General features: G+C 33.0%; 2 protein-coding genes across 4 annotated transcripts; one reads left to right on the top strand and one right to left on the bottom strand.

The window, feature by feature from the left end:
• Nucleotides 1–106: 106 nt before the first annotated feature.
• On the bottom strand, nucleotides 107–10,438 carry uqcrc2b (ubiquinol-cytochrome c reductase core protein 2b). Of its 3 annotated transcripts, XM_084435003.1 has the most exons (15): nucleotides 10,338–10,438; nucleotides 9,753–9,970; nucleotides 7,688–7,774; nucleotides 5,281–5,430; nucleotides 5,126–5,190; nucleotides 4,827–4,883; nucleotides 4,605–4,729; nucleotides 4,147–4,244; nucleotides 3,747–3,804; nucleotides 3,562–3,657; nucleotides 1,698–1,897; nucleotides 1,533–1,613; nucleotides 1,023–1,099; nucleotides 760–913; nucleotides 107–529 (listed from the first exon to the last, which is right to left on the bottom strand). In XM_084435003.1, the coding sequence occupies exons 2-15, from the start codon at nucleotides 9,783–9,785 to the stop codon at nucleotides 446–448; spliced, it is 1,365 nt and encodes a 454-aa protein (XP_084291129.1). In that variant the 5' UTR covers nucleotides 9,786–9,970; nucleotides 10,338–10,438; the 3' UTR covers nucleotides 107–445. The 3 variants fall into 3 exon arrangements, with proteins under 3 accessions (XP_084291129.1, XP_084291128.1, XP_084291130.1); XM_084435002.1 differs by lacking the exons at nucleotides 7,688–7,774; nucleotides 10,338–10,438 and adding an exon at nucleotides 7,552–7,653 and having other exon boundaries at nucleotides 9,753–9,878; XM_084435004.1 differs by lacking the exon at nucleotides 10,338–10,438 and having other exon boundaries at nucleotides 7,552–7,774; nucleotides 9,753–9,851.
• A 1,674-nt stretch (nucleotides 10,439–12,112) lies between these two features.
• snu13b (SNU13 homolog, small nuclear ribonucleoprotein b (U4/U6.U5)) lies at nucleotides 12,113–14,364 on the top strand. Its single transcript, XM_084434779.1, has 3 exons — nucleotides 12,113–12,359; nucleotides 12,618–12,738; nucleotides 13,636–14,364. The coding sequence occupies exons 1-3, from the start codon at nucleotides 12,357–12,359 to the stop codon at nucleotides 13,896–13,898; spliced, it is 387 nt and encodes a 128-aa protein (XP_084290905.1). The 5' UTR covers nucleotides 12,113–12,356; the 3' UTR covers nucleotides 13,899–14,364.
• The last annotated feature ends 235 nt before the right edge of the window (nucleotides 14,365–14,599 follow it).

Below are 14,599 nucleotides of genomic sequence, written 5' to 3'. Positions count from 1 at the left end.
GTTTTTCATTCATGAATAATGTATATGATTTAAAAAAATATTTTACAGAGACTGCACTTACAATGAATCAAAATCTAAAAAACACTGACATTTCCCAGGTTTCATGTTGGTTTGAACCCTGTTTATTGTACAAACATCCCAGTAATACTCCACTGGTCAATTACCATTATTCTTTTATATTCAGATCTCAAGGTTTAAGTGGTAAGAGGATCAAAATCACAAATGGTTTCATAAATATTTGTTGGTGTCGGCAGATACTTTATTAATTTACTTCTATACATTTCAAATGGACAAGTGCTGAGTTCTCTCTAGAAGTCCCAAGTGTTATTATTTTATTTTTTACAGGAACAATAAAGATATCATGGACATTTTCTCATTTCATTTTAGTGAAATGAAGAGTTAGATACTGTTGAAAGATAAAATGTGCGAGAGTACTGATTGCCAATCAGATTTCATCAACAAAAGGTGTGTTGACCAAGTTTCCACTGGAGGCCATAGTCTTTTTTCCAGACATGAATTTCTTTGCCACCTGAAAAACAAATGAGACCAAGTTTGTTATGCAAAATTCAAATTCAAATGATAAAATCCTTATGGGAAAAAAAAAGCATGATGAAAGCCTTACATACACCACTATTAGCAAAAGATACACTATCAATGAACATGTTGGACATACCCACTTATTTATTATTACTATTTTTCAGAATAAATTTTTATCTTTATTCAATTTTTCTTTCACCCTAAGAGACAACAGTTGCTTACATTGACAACATCAGCCGAAGACACAGCATCAATTTTCTGGGTCACAGCCTCAGGGGAATGGTAGGAACCCTCTGCCAGCGCCTGTGATCCAATAGCTTCCATTAAGCCCTCCGAACTCTCAATAGACATCAGGTACTCGGCCGTCAATTGATTCCTGCTCACACCAAATTCATTAATAATCGCAGGAAAACAAATATGTAATGTGTACAATATAAAAAGTATTGCACTTTAGTTCTCATGCTATCAAGATGATGAAAACTTACTTAGCTCTAATGAGGTCAGCCGCTGCGAGGTTTCCTTGTGCAATGTCATAAACTTGACCGACTGCTGCTTTGATTACCTGAACAGAAGAAGAAAAAAAAAACACTTTAAATAGAAAACTTTTTACTCTCATGGGTAACACCACTAGCTTTTGTTGTTAAATCTAGCCTAATTTGTTATTACAAACAAAATGTTGCATGTACATTAAAATCACTGGCTATTTTAATAAAGTTTCACATTTGTAAGATAGACAGACAGAATCATAGAACGATAGATAGATTTGATTGATAGATAGATAGATAGATAGATAGATAGATAGATAGATAGATAGATAGATAGATAGATAGATAGATAGATAGATAGATAGATAGATAGATAGATAGATAAGCTTAATTATGACTTCTTCAATCATAAATGAGATGTTTCTTGGAAATCAAACCCATGGCCTTGGCTAGCGCCACGCGTAGAATAAATTCCTGTTAAAACCGGAGCGTAATGTAAATCACACGTACGTCTTTGGCAGCGTTAGCCTGGCAGATGGTGTACACGCCAAACAGACCAGAGTCAGTGTAGTTGGCATTGAAGGCAGAGGCCTGCAACAAAGCCAGACAGACACAGTTACAGAGTCCTTCATAAAAGCCTTTTTTGAGCTGAAGGTCTAATAAAGAGATACTCACATCAAAGGGCTGAGCTGTGACCTTTGAGATGGCCTGACTCAGTTTGCTTGTAGTGTTGGAGCCTCTCTTCACACGTGGTCCTGCTCCGAGCACATGCTGCAGTATGCTGAACGCTGTGGCGTCAGCTGATGTTACACTCGCACCTTCACTCGTCACCACCGCATGAACCAGTCCTCGTCCAGTCTGATGCCTCAGCTCACCTGGACAACAGAGCCAGAGACTAACATTACACAGCGAGTCAGATGTGGCATTCCAATCACCTACTTAAAATATGCCCTAAAATTATGCACAGTTTTTGTGAAGAAAACGTACATACTTTTGAGTGTGCAGCAGAATAGCATTTGTATTAACTTGCCACAGTCGCCTCTGGTTTGCTTAGTTGTACTAACGTTGCTGTATGAGAACTGAGCTGAGCTAAATTATGACAACAAAACATTTCTGCAGAACTGCTTTATAAATGAAATGAACTAATTTAATAATTGATGATCTTTACAATGGAAAATAATCAACACTAAACTGACTTCACAGCTGAACAACAGCCAAAATGCATAAATGCATATGTATTATATCTTTTCATAAAGAACTGTAGCCAAATCTAAAATGCATTATAATATTTGCATTCTTAGTTACATCTGAAATTGGTTGTTTGTCATGCGTTTTAATGCATAATATTTTCTAAAGGTGTAACAATGAATAGATAAGTATGATAATGGACTATAACTGTGGTTACAATTATTCATTAAACTGTACAATGCATTTTAAGGTGTATTAAAAGACATTATTAATGCACTAAAAATACTTTTAGAATGCATTACATATAAAGGCTTTAAGCTAATTGTTACTTAGAAAGCCTATAAAGTGTAAAATAATTTTTTCTAAAAGTTAATTGTCTACTTAAGCGTGCGCTTAACACACATTACCTGAAAGCAAAAAATCCAAAAAGTAAAAAATTTTAAGAAAAGTATTGCATTGTTATTCAGTTCTCGTGTGTTTTGTCTGAGGAACACTATCTTGCACTATAGCTAGAACTATCAAGTGAACGTACAAACTGAGAAAACATACACCTTGAATGTGCTGCAAGTTGCTTTGGATAAAAACATCTGCCAAATGAGTAAATATAAATTGTGTGTGAGTGACTGTTGAAGGCATAGTTTACCCAAAAAATGAAAATTCTCATCGTTTACTCACCCTCATGTCATTCCAAACCCATAAGACTTTCATTCATCTTCGAAACACAAATTAAGATATTTTTAATGGAATCTGAGAGCTTCCTGTTCTTCAGTTGACAGTCTGACAATCAACTCTGACAGTTCAAAATGTTCATAACGAGATCGTAAAATAAATCCATATGAATTGAGCAGTCTAATCCAAGTCTTCTGAATAGACACGTCAGCTTTATGTGATGAACAGCGCATCAAGCAAGTATGCTTAAGCTTCCGTTTACCACATTTCAGTGCTGTACGACGTATGTTCTCTGACCAATGTTAATATGTGAATAAAAGCCTTAACATATAAAGCAATTGTGTCTCTTCAGAAAACTTGGATGTAGAAATATGGATTTTAAATGGATTTCTTTTGCGATCTCTTTATTAACATTTTGAAGGATCAGAGTTTTGTGTGAATAGACTTTCAGTGGAGGGACAGAAAACTCTCAGAATTCATTAAAAATATCAAAATGAACAAAAGTCTTATGGGTTTGGAACCACATGAGTCTGAGTAAATGAAAGAATTTAAATTTTTTGGGTGAACTATTCCTTTAAGTGTTGCTGTCTATGTAGGCAGCAGACAGCAAGATCGTTCACTAGGTTTTGTGTGTTGTATTTTTTACATGTATTACTGGTCTAGTAGTAATAATGCTCTCTACCTCCACGGTACACGGCTTTGGATCCAACAGTGCCTGTTCCACTGCGGATGTTCAGGAACTGCTCGCCAACCTGCTTAAGTATGTCATGATCCACACCTACACAATAACATACAGTACAAATGACTGAATTCATTGCCTTTTTTGGGTCAGATTAAATGTTTTTCTTTAAAAATATAATTACATACCAAGACCAACCAGGGCCATTCTTGCACTTGTAAAGTTGTTCTGAACAAAGCTGTGCATCTGTGTAAGTGGACATAAAAATACAGAAAACAGCAACGTTTAACTTATATTTGTAATGCGTTATACACAATTATTTGCTGTGGTAGACATATTTGTGCAGTTGCAGGATTGTTATTTACCGTTCTTAAGCAACGTCATAACTTGGTGCATTAACAAAGAATGTTGGGATTGATGTGTGGTCACAAGCGTGTATATCAGCTATTATACAACTAAATGAAACTTTAAAGATTGAAGAATGGATTTTTATTATGTTAGTGTTACCATTTTGAGTGTTTTACTGAGTGTTTAGGCATTATATAAATAAGACTTATTAAGTGACTTAAGTAAAATATGTTGTTTTACCTGTTCTGTGGTGATTTGGCCAATCATGTAGTCTGGACAGTACAAGGAATTGGACAAGGCATTCTTATAAGCTGCAGCATGCAAATTCTCGATGACACCTGAAGCACAAACAGATGAAAAACAGAAACAGGAAGTGGAAACATTAGAACTGCCATCCACCAAAGTGTATCATAAACCAATGATAAAACTATTCAGGTCATTCTCCTCCAGTATTCCTCATTTAGATGTCAAGCTTGTAATCCTTGGTTGTCAAAACAGACCAAAGACATTAAGTGTAACATATATTTCCCATTCATTTCTTTCGGTGGAAGATCACAAGTTTGACTATTTTAAGGCCTTTTCTAAGTCTTCTAGTGTGTTCATATTCACATAGCAGTTTTGCACCATTCAAATGAAGTAAACAATTAAAAAAATTCAAAAGGTCTAAAGTGAGCATTAAAGGGTTAAACACTGCATACCAATCTGTGGAGTCTGATTGGCAAGTTCCTTATCCACTTTCACCCTGGCAGTGAGGTCTGACACTTCCCATTGACGAAACTCCGGTGCAGTGGTCACATTGATCAGGTACTCCATTACAGTGTCACTGTGAGAGGACACACAGACAACATGATTTCGGTGGAGGAAGAGATCACACTAATCTTTACAGATTATCAGACAAACTAATAATGTGTTCTACTCACATATGATCTCTCAGGCAGTCTACGGTGTACACCACGTTCTCCCTGGAGCTTGACACACTGCACATACAAATATATTACATACATTTACTTACAAAGTATACATGCTTTGATCATAATAATGCACCAAATATATTATGCCAGTGATTGGCAGGTCTGTTCTGATAAGGTCTTGAACAGCAAAAGGGCAAAAAACAGAAGGTAAACCTGGATCCTGAAGCAAAACCAGTTGAGAATCACTGTATTATGTCACAAATAATAGAAGTTCAGAAGACAGTATTCTGTGACACTGTCAAACTGACCTTAAGCTTCCCCCGACAGTCTCAACACCACGGCAGATCTTGAAGGCGGATGCTCCCTTGGTAGTCTGGAATCAGCAGGATAGAGAAGTGAATGCTAATAGAGTCACAGCACACTAGCAGAACAGCAGTCAAACAGAGTCATGATCGATGTATACCAGACTGGCAGCCAGACGAAGCATGTGTGTAACCCCGAGGTTGTCAATCGCCTCATATCGGCTTCCGGCCCTGACGAGCACACCAATCCGAGAAGCAGGAGAATAGTTTTCCAAGGAAGCAATCACCAACCCACTGGACAATTTTGTCACCTGGAATGGGGAAAAGGATGAGTGTATTTACACCTTATAATTTGTACCAATTGCTTACTAATACCATTGTTTTGGCATTTTCAAGTTAGGCTAAACATTAATAGAATTATTGATGTCACACAATAGACTAGAAGACTTGTTTTGACAGATGTCAAATTGTCACTGAGCTGTCATCAAATATTTGATAAGTTTTAACAACATTATGTTTGAATTTTTTTTTTTTTTTTCATGTATACATTTATCTTTCTACAACTGGAGTACCTCATTTAGTCGTTTCCTAATAGGGATCCAAGATTTGGACACTTTAGAGAGCACATATGACTAAGACTGTTGTAATTACTCATCTCATTGCACAAGCTAATCATCAGATGACTGATCTCACCTGCACATTTTCATAATTTTACTTTCTATATTATTTTAAAAAGTAAAGTGTATTTCTTGTGGATGTTCCAACAGGGATACAGAATTTGTTTAACTTAATTTCATGTTATATTTGGTTGTATATGAGAGTTAATAAAAATATAACTATTTTGAAATGTCCGATTTATATCACCAAGTTGCGATATATTTCTCTATAAACACACAATCAACATTAATAAACACCTAAATAGCATCCATATGATTTGGAATTTTATAATGAATTCCATTTTTCAGGTTTGAATTACCCATAAACATGTGATCAATCACACAACATAGGCTATTTCTATAAAAAATAAAATAAAGATAATTAACATTTGAAATTTAACATTTGAAATGCTGCTTATAGAGATTTAATTCACACATATTTTATAATATTTATTCTATAAATAATTGAATAGAATTGAATAGAATAGAATTAATAGACTATGGAATAAGTTTAATATTAGTGCACCTATGTGGATATACACTACTGGTCAAAAGTTTTAGATTTATGTTTTTAAAAGAAGTCTCTTCTGCTCACCAAGGCTGCATTTATTTGATTAAAAAAAAAAAAAAAAAACTGTATTATTGTGAAATATTATGACAATTTAAAATGACTTTTCTATTTTAATATATTTTTAAATGTAATTTATTCCTCAGATGAAAGTTGAATTTTCAACATCATTACTCCAGTCTTCAGTGTCACATGATCCTTCAGAAATCATTCTAATATGCTGATTTTATGCTCAAGAAACATTCATTATTATTTTCAATGTTGAAAACAGTTGTACAATTTTTTTTCAAAATTCTTTGATGAATAGAAAGTTCAAAAGAACAGCATTTATTTAAAATAGAATATTTTAACTTATATTTGTAACTTTTGATCAGTTTAACTCATCTTTGATGAATAAAAGTATTGATTTATTTTATTTATTTCCCCAAAAAATTAAATTAAAATTCTTACTGACCCCAAACTTTTGAACGGTAGTGTTTAATGTTACAAAAGCTTTCCATTTCAGATAAATGCTGTTCTTTTGAGCTCTCTATTCATCACAGCATCATGAAATAAAAATGTAAAAAAAAACCTGTTTTCAACATTGATAATAATCATAAATGTTTCATGAGCATCAAATCATCATATCAGAATGATTTCTGAAGGATCATGTGACACTGAAGACTGGAGTAATGATGCTGAAAACTCAGCTTTGATCACAGGAATAAATTACACTTAACTATATATTCACATAGAAAACAGCTGTTTTAAATTGTAATAATATTTCACAATATGACTGTTTTTGTTTGTATTTTTAATCAAATAAATGCAGCCTTGGTGAGCAGAAAATACTTATTTTAAAAACATTAAAAATCGTACCGATCTAAAACTTTTGACCGGTAGTGTAGCTCAATATATTATGTGATCAATATGGTAAAATGTTGGTGTCAACATTTATTTAAAGTTACCTGAAAACAATATATATCTGTTCAGTTTAAAAAAAATACACATTGTACATTTCAGGGAATACATTTGCATAATTCGTATTAAAATAATTTGAATCAAATAATTTGTTTAATCACAAACTTGCATTCAACTAGTTAACTCTTTCTGGTATAGCAGCACAAATTTCAAATTCAATATGGACATGGCAAATTCAATTCAAATCCTCCTATTTCATAGACAGTCCCTAATATCAGAACAGAAACCCTCCCCAGCACCACACATACATGAACATCCTGGTACATGTGAGGAGCACCTCCCGAGACCTTGACGCCCGACAGAGGCACAGTTAAGGGCTGGTCCCTTTGAGTGGCCGCATAGAAGCGTCTCTGTGGAGAGAGAGACAAATCGTCATCCACTGACCTGCACTTCCTGCGGCAGAAACTTTACTGGCTCCACGGCTGCCCCAACCTCCACCTTACGGGCAGCCTGGGCTGCATAAAGCCTCGTCTGAAAATCACAAAAGACATCACGCCTCTGAAGAAAGAGTGTGTGCAAAAATAACAGAATAAAGAGGGGAAGAGCGAGGCATGGGATGGCTACTTAACCCGTGTTTCACACAAACAAAATGGGTGACACTTGGGAAACTTAGAGAGTTACAAGTACTTCTTTTCATGTGAATTTCAGTTGAAGTCATAATAACACCAGAAATATGTCATTAAACATTCTATGCTGTATAGAGTGATGATCTCATCTAATAGAGGTAAGAAGTACAATTATCATCATACTGCTGCTCTTACAACCTATTAGTATAATATCGGTCATGACTCATAAGTTTGAAAACATTACTATTTCATATTTTTTAAGTCTCTTATGCTCATCAAGCCTGCATTTATTTGATAAGAAAATACTGAAAAAAATATTATTACACTTTTAAATAATGGTTTTCTATTTGAATACACTTTAAAATATAGGCTATTTTATTTATGTGATGCAAAGCTGAATTTTCATCAGCCATTACTCCAGTCTTCAATGTCACATGATCCTTCAAATACGCTGATTTATTATCAATGTTGGAAACAGTTGTGCTGCTTAATATTTTTTGTAATCTGTGATTCTTTTTCCAGAATTCACTGAAGAATAAAAAGTTAAAAAGAACAGCATTTATTCAAAATAGAAATCTTTTCGTACAATATAGACTAAATCTTTACTATCACTTTTTATCAATTTAACATCCTTGCTGAATAAAAGTATTAATTCTTTCAACAACAAAAAAATAAAATAAAGAAACAAAAATTACTGACCCCAAACTTTTGAACGATACAAAAGTTTTCTATTTTAAATAAATGCTGTTCTTTTTTCAATCTTTTTATTCGTCAGTGAATCCTGAAAAAAGTATCACAGGTTATAAAAGTATATTAAGCAGCACAACTGTTTCCAACATTGATAATAAAGCAGCATATTAGAATGATTTCTGAAGGATCATGTGACACTGAAGACTGGAGTAATGGCTGATGAAAATTCAGCTTTGCATCACAGAAATAAATTATATTTTAAAGTATATTAAAATAGAAACCATTATTTTAAAGTGTAATAATATTTCACAAAAATATAAAAAAATAGTATTGTTTCCAAACATTTGACCAGTAATGTGTATATATATTGTTTATTAAGAATTCTAAAAGCATTGCACGACACATTATACTGTACATAGTTGTGTGTGACAAATAAAACTTAAATTTGAATCTAAAATCTAAATCTAAAACTCTATCACTACTCATTTTTAAGCATAAACCTTCCACTCAAAAGGTTTTTAATATCATGAAAAACATAAATACAGACAAGTGTATGAACTTTTCACTCGTAATGTAGGTAATAATAAAAAAAAGCTATTAAACTTTAGAATTAACGAATCGCATGACAACTAAGATAAGTAAACCTTTCTCTCTCACACACACACACACACACACACACACACACACACACACTAGATTTTCATTATGTCACTCTTCCTGCTCTAGTACAGCTGACTTCAAAGTGCTGTCATATCAGGAAAGGAAAGCTTATGAGTCCATGGAAATGTTTAGAAAAAATAGCGTAATAAATAAAATAATACGAAAGTATAAATCAAATAAAAAAAGAGATACATCTAACAGTACTGTACTATAATGGGTATAAAAACCATCATTGGTCTTTATACAAGAAACTATACAGATGGCTTTTCAATTTTAGGATGTGGTTCCGTTGCATCTAAAAGACTGAAAGCCGCTGCTATAACTTACATAACTGAATTTAAAAATATGGATAAAATGACTAAGTTAATAAAATGACATGTTGAGAGCTGAACTGACAACTGTATCTCTTGTGAACCGGGTATATCATCGTGAGAACCAAGGCCAGAGTCAGTGCCACCTTCACAAAATAAGACACAAAACTATGCAGCAGAACCTCTACTAATCATCTTTAACCATGTTAATGAAATTCTCACCGATAACTGGCTTATTCCCCGGATCCCCCTCATCTTCTCTCTCTCCTTCAGACAGACCACAGCAATATGGCTGACCTAAGGATGTCCTACCCAAAATCCTTCGCTCTTCTTCTTCTTCTTTCTTTTAATGGCGGTTGGCAAACAACTTTTAAGTGTGCATTACCGCCACCTTCTGATATGGAGTGTGGATCCACACTAGTGAGTCTTTTCTCACTACCCTTTAAATAAATAAATAAATAAATAAATAAATAAATACATACATACATACATACATACATACATACATACATACATAAATAAAACCAATAAATAACTTCATAAATATCTAATAACATCATTATTATTAAATACAACTTTCTAAGACAACTAAACTCATATCCTTCTATGAGCCAGACTAAGCCCTGTTTTATTCAAAAACACAAATATCGCTCTATACCCTACATGCCCTGAATTCATTTGTAATATTTCCTTCATTTCAAATCTAATTTTTTCTTTTCTAAACCAGTCTTTCAGCCTCATCCTTTCCTCCTTATACCTATGACAATTAATAATTACATGTTCTACTGTTTCGTTAATATTACAGACCTCACACATCCCAGTTTCATGTTTCCCTATTATTTTAAGCGTACTATTTAATCCAGTATGAATCCTTCGCGCTCTGCTTCTTCTTCTTCTTTTGTTTTAATGGCGGGCTGGTGTCATGAGCACACCGCCACCTACTGTTCAATTCAACGCATCGTATTCAATGCCTTTCTCTTAATCCCTTAAAAAATAAAAATAAACAAAATCAAAAACCCTTGAATCCTAAATCCAGACTGACGCATTACATTACTCTCTCTGCTTCTTCTTTTGACGTTTTATGGCAGTTGGCAAACCAGTTTATGGTGCATATTTACTGGGGTGGACTGTGAGGCGATGACATCATGAGGAAAAATGGATAAAAATAAATAAATAATTCTACCTATATTTTATATTACTTTGTTATTTACAGGAAATGTATAAGAGCTTCGCTTATAAAGCGTTTAGCACATTCTTTAATGTTAGAGAATTAATGCCAGCAGATTTTATTTCCTCTTTTATTTATTTTTTTTACATTTTTCCTCATATTTTGTAAAAATGGATACTGAAACTATTTAACAAATCATTTTTTTTATCTATGTTATGTTATTTTGGATTGATATTGAATGTGTATTTAATACTTTAAGTGGAATTAAAATGATCATGGAGAAAAGAGAAGTTATTTTTATTATGACAAAAAAAAAAAAAAAGATATAGACGTCACATTTTTATGTTAAATGTTAATAATAATAATTATACCAAGTAATACTATTACTTGTAAAATTTGTACTTGTACTACCAGTACTTGTATCACTATAAAATTAAGTTTTACACAAATGTAAGCGGTCTGAAAGGATACCCAATATCACCCATTTAGATGATATCAAAAATGACATAAAGATTTATTTTTAAACGACTTGCAAAGCAATCAGAAGAACTATGGACATATACAAAAATAAATAAATTACTCCTTATTATTTAGATTTTTCATACAGGCTATACCAATTTTCTGTTATTTATTCAACTTTTTTCTTCTGTTTTTTAGTATTACATGTGCAACATTTTGTATTTTTTTTAAATGTCACATGCACGTTTTTGGAAATAAATGTTATAAAAAAAACAACAAAAAAAACATTGCTTTTAAAATGGATTGATGTTTTTTAAGTTTAAGGTTTTAAACTTAATTTTAATTAAAAAAGTATAGTTTAATTTACAAAACTGTTTTAAAAAAAAACATTTTAAATAAACAAAGTGAATTACTATTAGTGATAGGAGAAACTAAACTTTTTAAAACTAAATCAGTTAGCAAAATGTTCTGTTTTGAAGCGCTGATGTGCATGAAGACACCTTTTACAAACTAATTACGTGTTTTTATGAAGATTTTACTACTAAATGTAAACTACAACTCATTTAATACCATTTGACATGAATTGTCTGCATTTTTTTTATTTTATTTTTTATGTTTTAAACAGGAATTGGGTATTTAAGTCAATTAGAAACAATTAACTGTAAGTCTCCTTTTCCTTAAATGTTTATTAAAATGCATTAAATTAACTTACATGATAAAACTTACCCGAGATCAGTTAAAACCTCCAGTAAAGCTCCAAACAAAAGATTCATGAATGTTCAGAAGAACTAATAACTAATCATTATTACTACACTAATACAATAGTACACTTTAGTACAAAAAAGTACAAAAAATCATAGTGCTTTTAAAATATTTTATAATAATCTTTCTTCATATAAGCCATGACTTTAATATGAAATGTAAATATAAAAGATAAAAAAAATCGACTACAGGAAGTGGTTTGAAACGTGAGCATGCGCAGTGTGTCTTTCACAAACACGTGTTGCGAGACGCAGGGAAGTAGGTAACGTTAGCAGGGAAGATCTCAAAGCTGCGTTGGTCATTAAAGCGATTTATTTTGTTTATTTGCTCAACCTTAGCCTTTCTGTTTACCTAAATAGTTCTCTCCTCCGTGAAGCTACTGCCGAGAGGATCCGTGTGTATCTAAGTTCGTCACCGGCTAAAACGCAACAAACACGATGGTGAGTATCACGTGTGGGACATCTTACTATTTATCTTGATTCGTTCACTGCATTCAACGTTTAGATGTTTTACTGTGTGTTCATACACTAAACATTATTTATAAAGATATGGTTTATGGCTTTTTTTCCATTTTAGCTGTAGATCTATATACAAATATTGTTGACCAGATGCTAAGTGTCGCAGGGTTAACTTTATGTAATGTTAGTTGGGTGTTTAGCTGATAACTCTTTGTTCTTTTGTGTGTCCTCTTTACACAGACTGAAGCTGAAGTGAATCCTAAAGCCTATCCTCTGGCAGACGCCACGCTCTCCAAAACCATTCTGGACCTTGTTCAGCAGGCGTCGAACTACAAACAGCTGAGAAAGGGGGCCAATGAAGGTAAAGTACCGCAACATGATCAACAACCATTAACAACATTCATTATAGAAATAAAAAAAAGCGTGCATTTTAGGCTACTAGTGATGGGCGCTTTCGAAACACTTCTTCATGAAGATGAAATTTTTTTTTTTTCTCGAATCAGTTGTTCCGAATCTTGTATCAAACTCGCCAAGTCCCGCGTTTTCAGCAAATTATGCTTCGCTACGTCATACCGATATTCGAAACATTTCAAAATTGGTTTATACATATTTATGTTTATTTAAAAAAAAAAAATCGGTGGAATAAATTCAAATTCCGATGGTTCGCCGCTGGATGGCGTTGATCTGGTGAACGCATGGATGTGTTTAATGGTTTTAACTGATCTCAGGTCAGTTATATAATGTAGTTTTATTTAATAAATTGTAATACTTATGCGTGTACAATACATAAAAATAAAATACGATTTAATTGCTTGTAATTGACCTAATTATAGCCCAAAATAACACTTAATATTCAGATTCATATTTAATGTATTGTATTTAATAGATTCCACTTTCATGAAAACATTTGATTGGTTTTGTAAAATGTGTCACTTATACATTTCTGTTGCATTTGCATTGTTTAATACACAAAAAAAAATCACTGCTTGATCAAAGTTTGTAATTTGTGTGGAAGTGCAAGTTTTTTGCATGTCTTTTGTTGATGATGTGATGTGTTGTGCATAGTTATTATATATTTATTTTTTAATATATAACTTGACTTTTCAAGCTCTTTGGTGTTACATCAGAATGGGAGACAATTACACACTTCAGCTTTAATCAGAGAAATTAGTAACTTAATAAAAAATAAGATCAGCTAAATGATCTACATGTTGGGAATGTTAGTTTTGCCAGCTCTGACTTTCATTGTCTTCCACAGCCACTAAAACTCTTAACCGTGGGATTTCTGAGTTCATTGTGATGGCGGCTGATGCTGAACCTCTGGAGATCATTCTGCACCTGCCGCTGCTGTGTGAGGATAAGAACGTGCCGTATGTCTTCGTGCGCTCTAAACAAGCTCTCGGACGTGCATGTGGAGTGTCGAGACCAGTCATTGCCACCTCAGTCACCATTAAAGAGGGATCGCAGCTGAAACCTCAGATTCAGTCTGTGCAGATGTCTATTGAAAGACTCTTAGTTTGAGCTCATACCCTGTACACTTTTGCTTTCAGGTTTTTTAAACAGTGATCCCTTTTGTACTTTTTTTTTTCTTTAGTTTTTTTTTTTCTTGCATGCTAAAATCAAGCAATGTTGAGTATTATCCTCAGTTTCTGACAGCCGAAATAAAGTTCGGTTAAAATTAAATGACATTTGTTTGGTTGTTTGTGCCAGTATGAAGATTTATCAAACCCATCTAACAATTTTTTTAAACACTGGTGTTTTTAAAATAGAATAAAATGGTCTTCTACTTTTCTGGTGTTACCTAATGCAAACTGGAGAATGTTATCATTGCAATTCATTTTTTTTTTCCCATAGTATATATATAAGTACTGACAGATGTACACAAAAGATATAGGCAAATGTATTTTAATTGTATATTAAACATTGGAATTCACTGTAGTAAATTGAGATTTGAAGATTATTTTGGTGGACATAAATTTTAACCTTGTCTAATTTTTTTCTTAATGACTTTCAAGTCAAACAAGATGAAAGTAAACAAAACTAAGAAGCATTTAATCTTACTTCCGATAAACAAATGTTTTTTTTTTTAAACGTCTGCTCATAGCAAATAAAACATCTTTGGTTAATTGTCTTTGGGCTTTTTGAGAAAAAATACCACGACGCAGGTTTGTTTGGATGTACATTAAGCCGTGTGACTTCCAAATAAGAAACGATGTTTGTAC

This window comes from Rutilus rutilus (assembly GCF_951802725.1).
Source record: "Rutilus rutilus genome assembly, chromosome: 16".
NCBI classification, from domain to species: domain Eukaryota; kingdom Metazoa; phylum Chordata; class Actinopteri; order Cypriniformes; family Leuciscidae; genus Rutilus; species Rutilus rutilus.
Note: the sequence above shows the minus strand (reverse complement) of the source record. Positions and strands in the feature narration are given on the sequence as shown.

Bases quoted from the DNA above. Each gene is read 5' to 3' on its own strand.
- uqcrc2b (XM_084435002.1), bottom strand. From the start codon at position 9,785: ATGAGGGGGATCCGGGGAATAAGCCAGTTATCG. The intron at 4,884-5,125 runs GTCAGTTTGACA...TTGTATGTGCAG, and splicing joins ACTGTCGGGGGAAGCTTAAG to TGTGTCAAGCTCCAGGGAGA. The intron at 530-759 runs GTAAGCAACTGT...TTTGTTTTTCAG, and splicing joins CTTCGGCTGATGTTGTCAAT to GTGGCAAAGAAATTCATGTC.
- snu13b (XM_084434779.1), top strand. The intron at 12,739-13,635 runs GTAAAGTACCGC...TGTCTTCCACAG, and splicing joins GAGAAAGGGGGCCAATGAAG to CCACTAAAACTCTTAACCGT.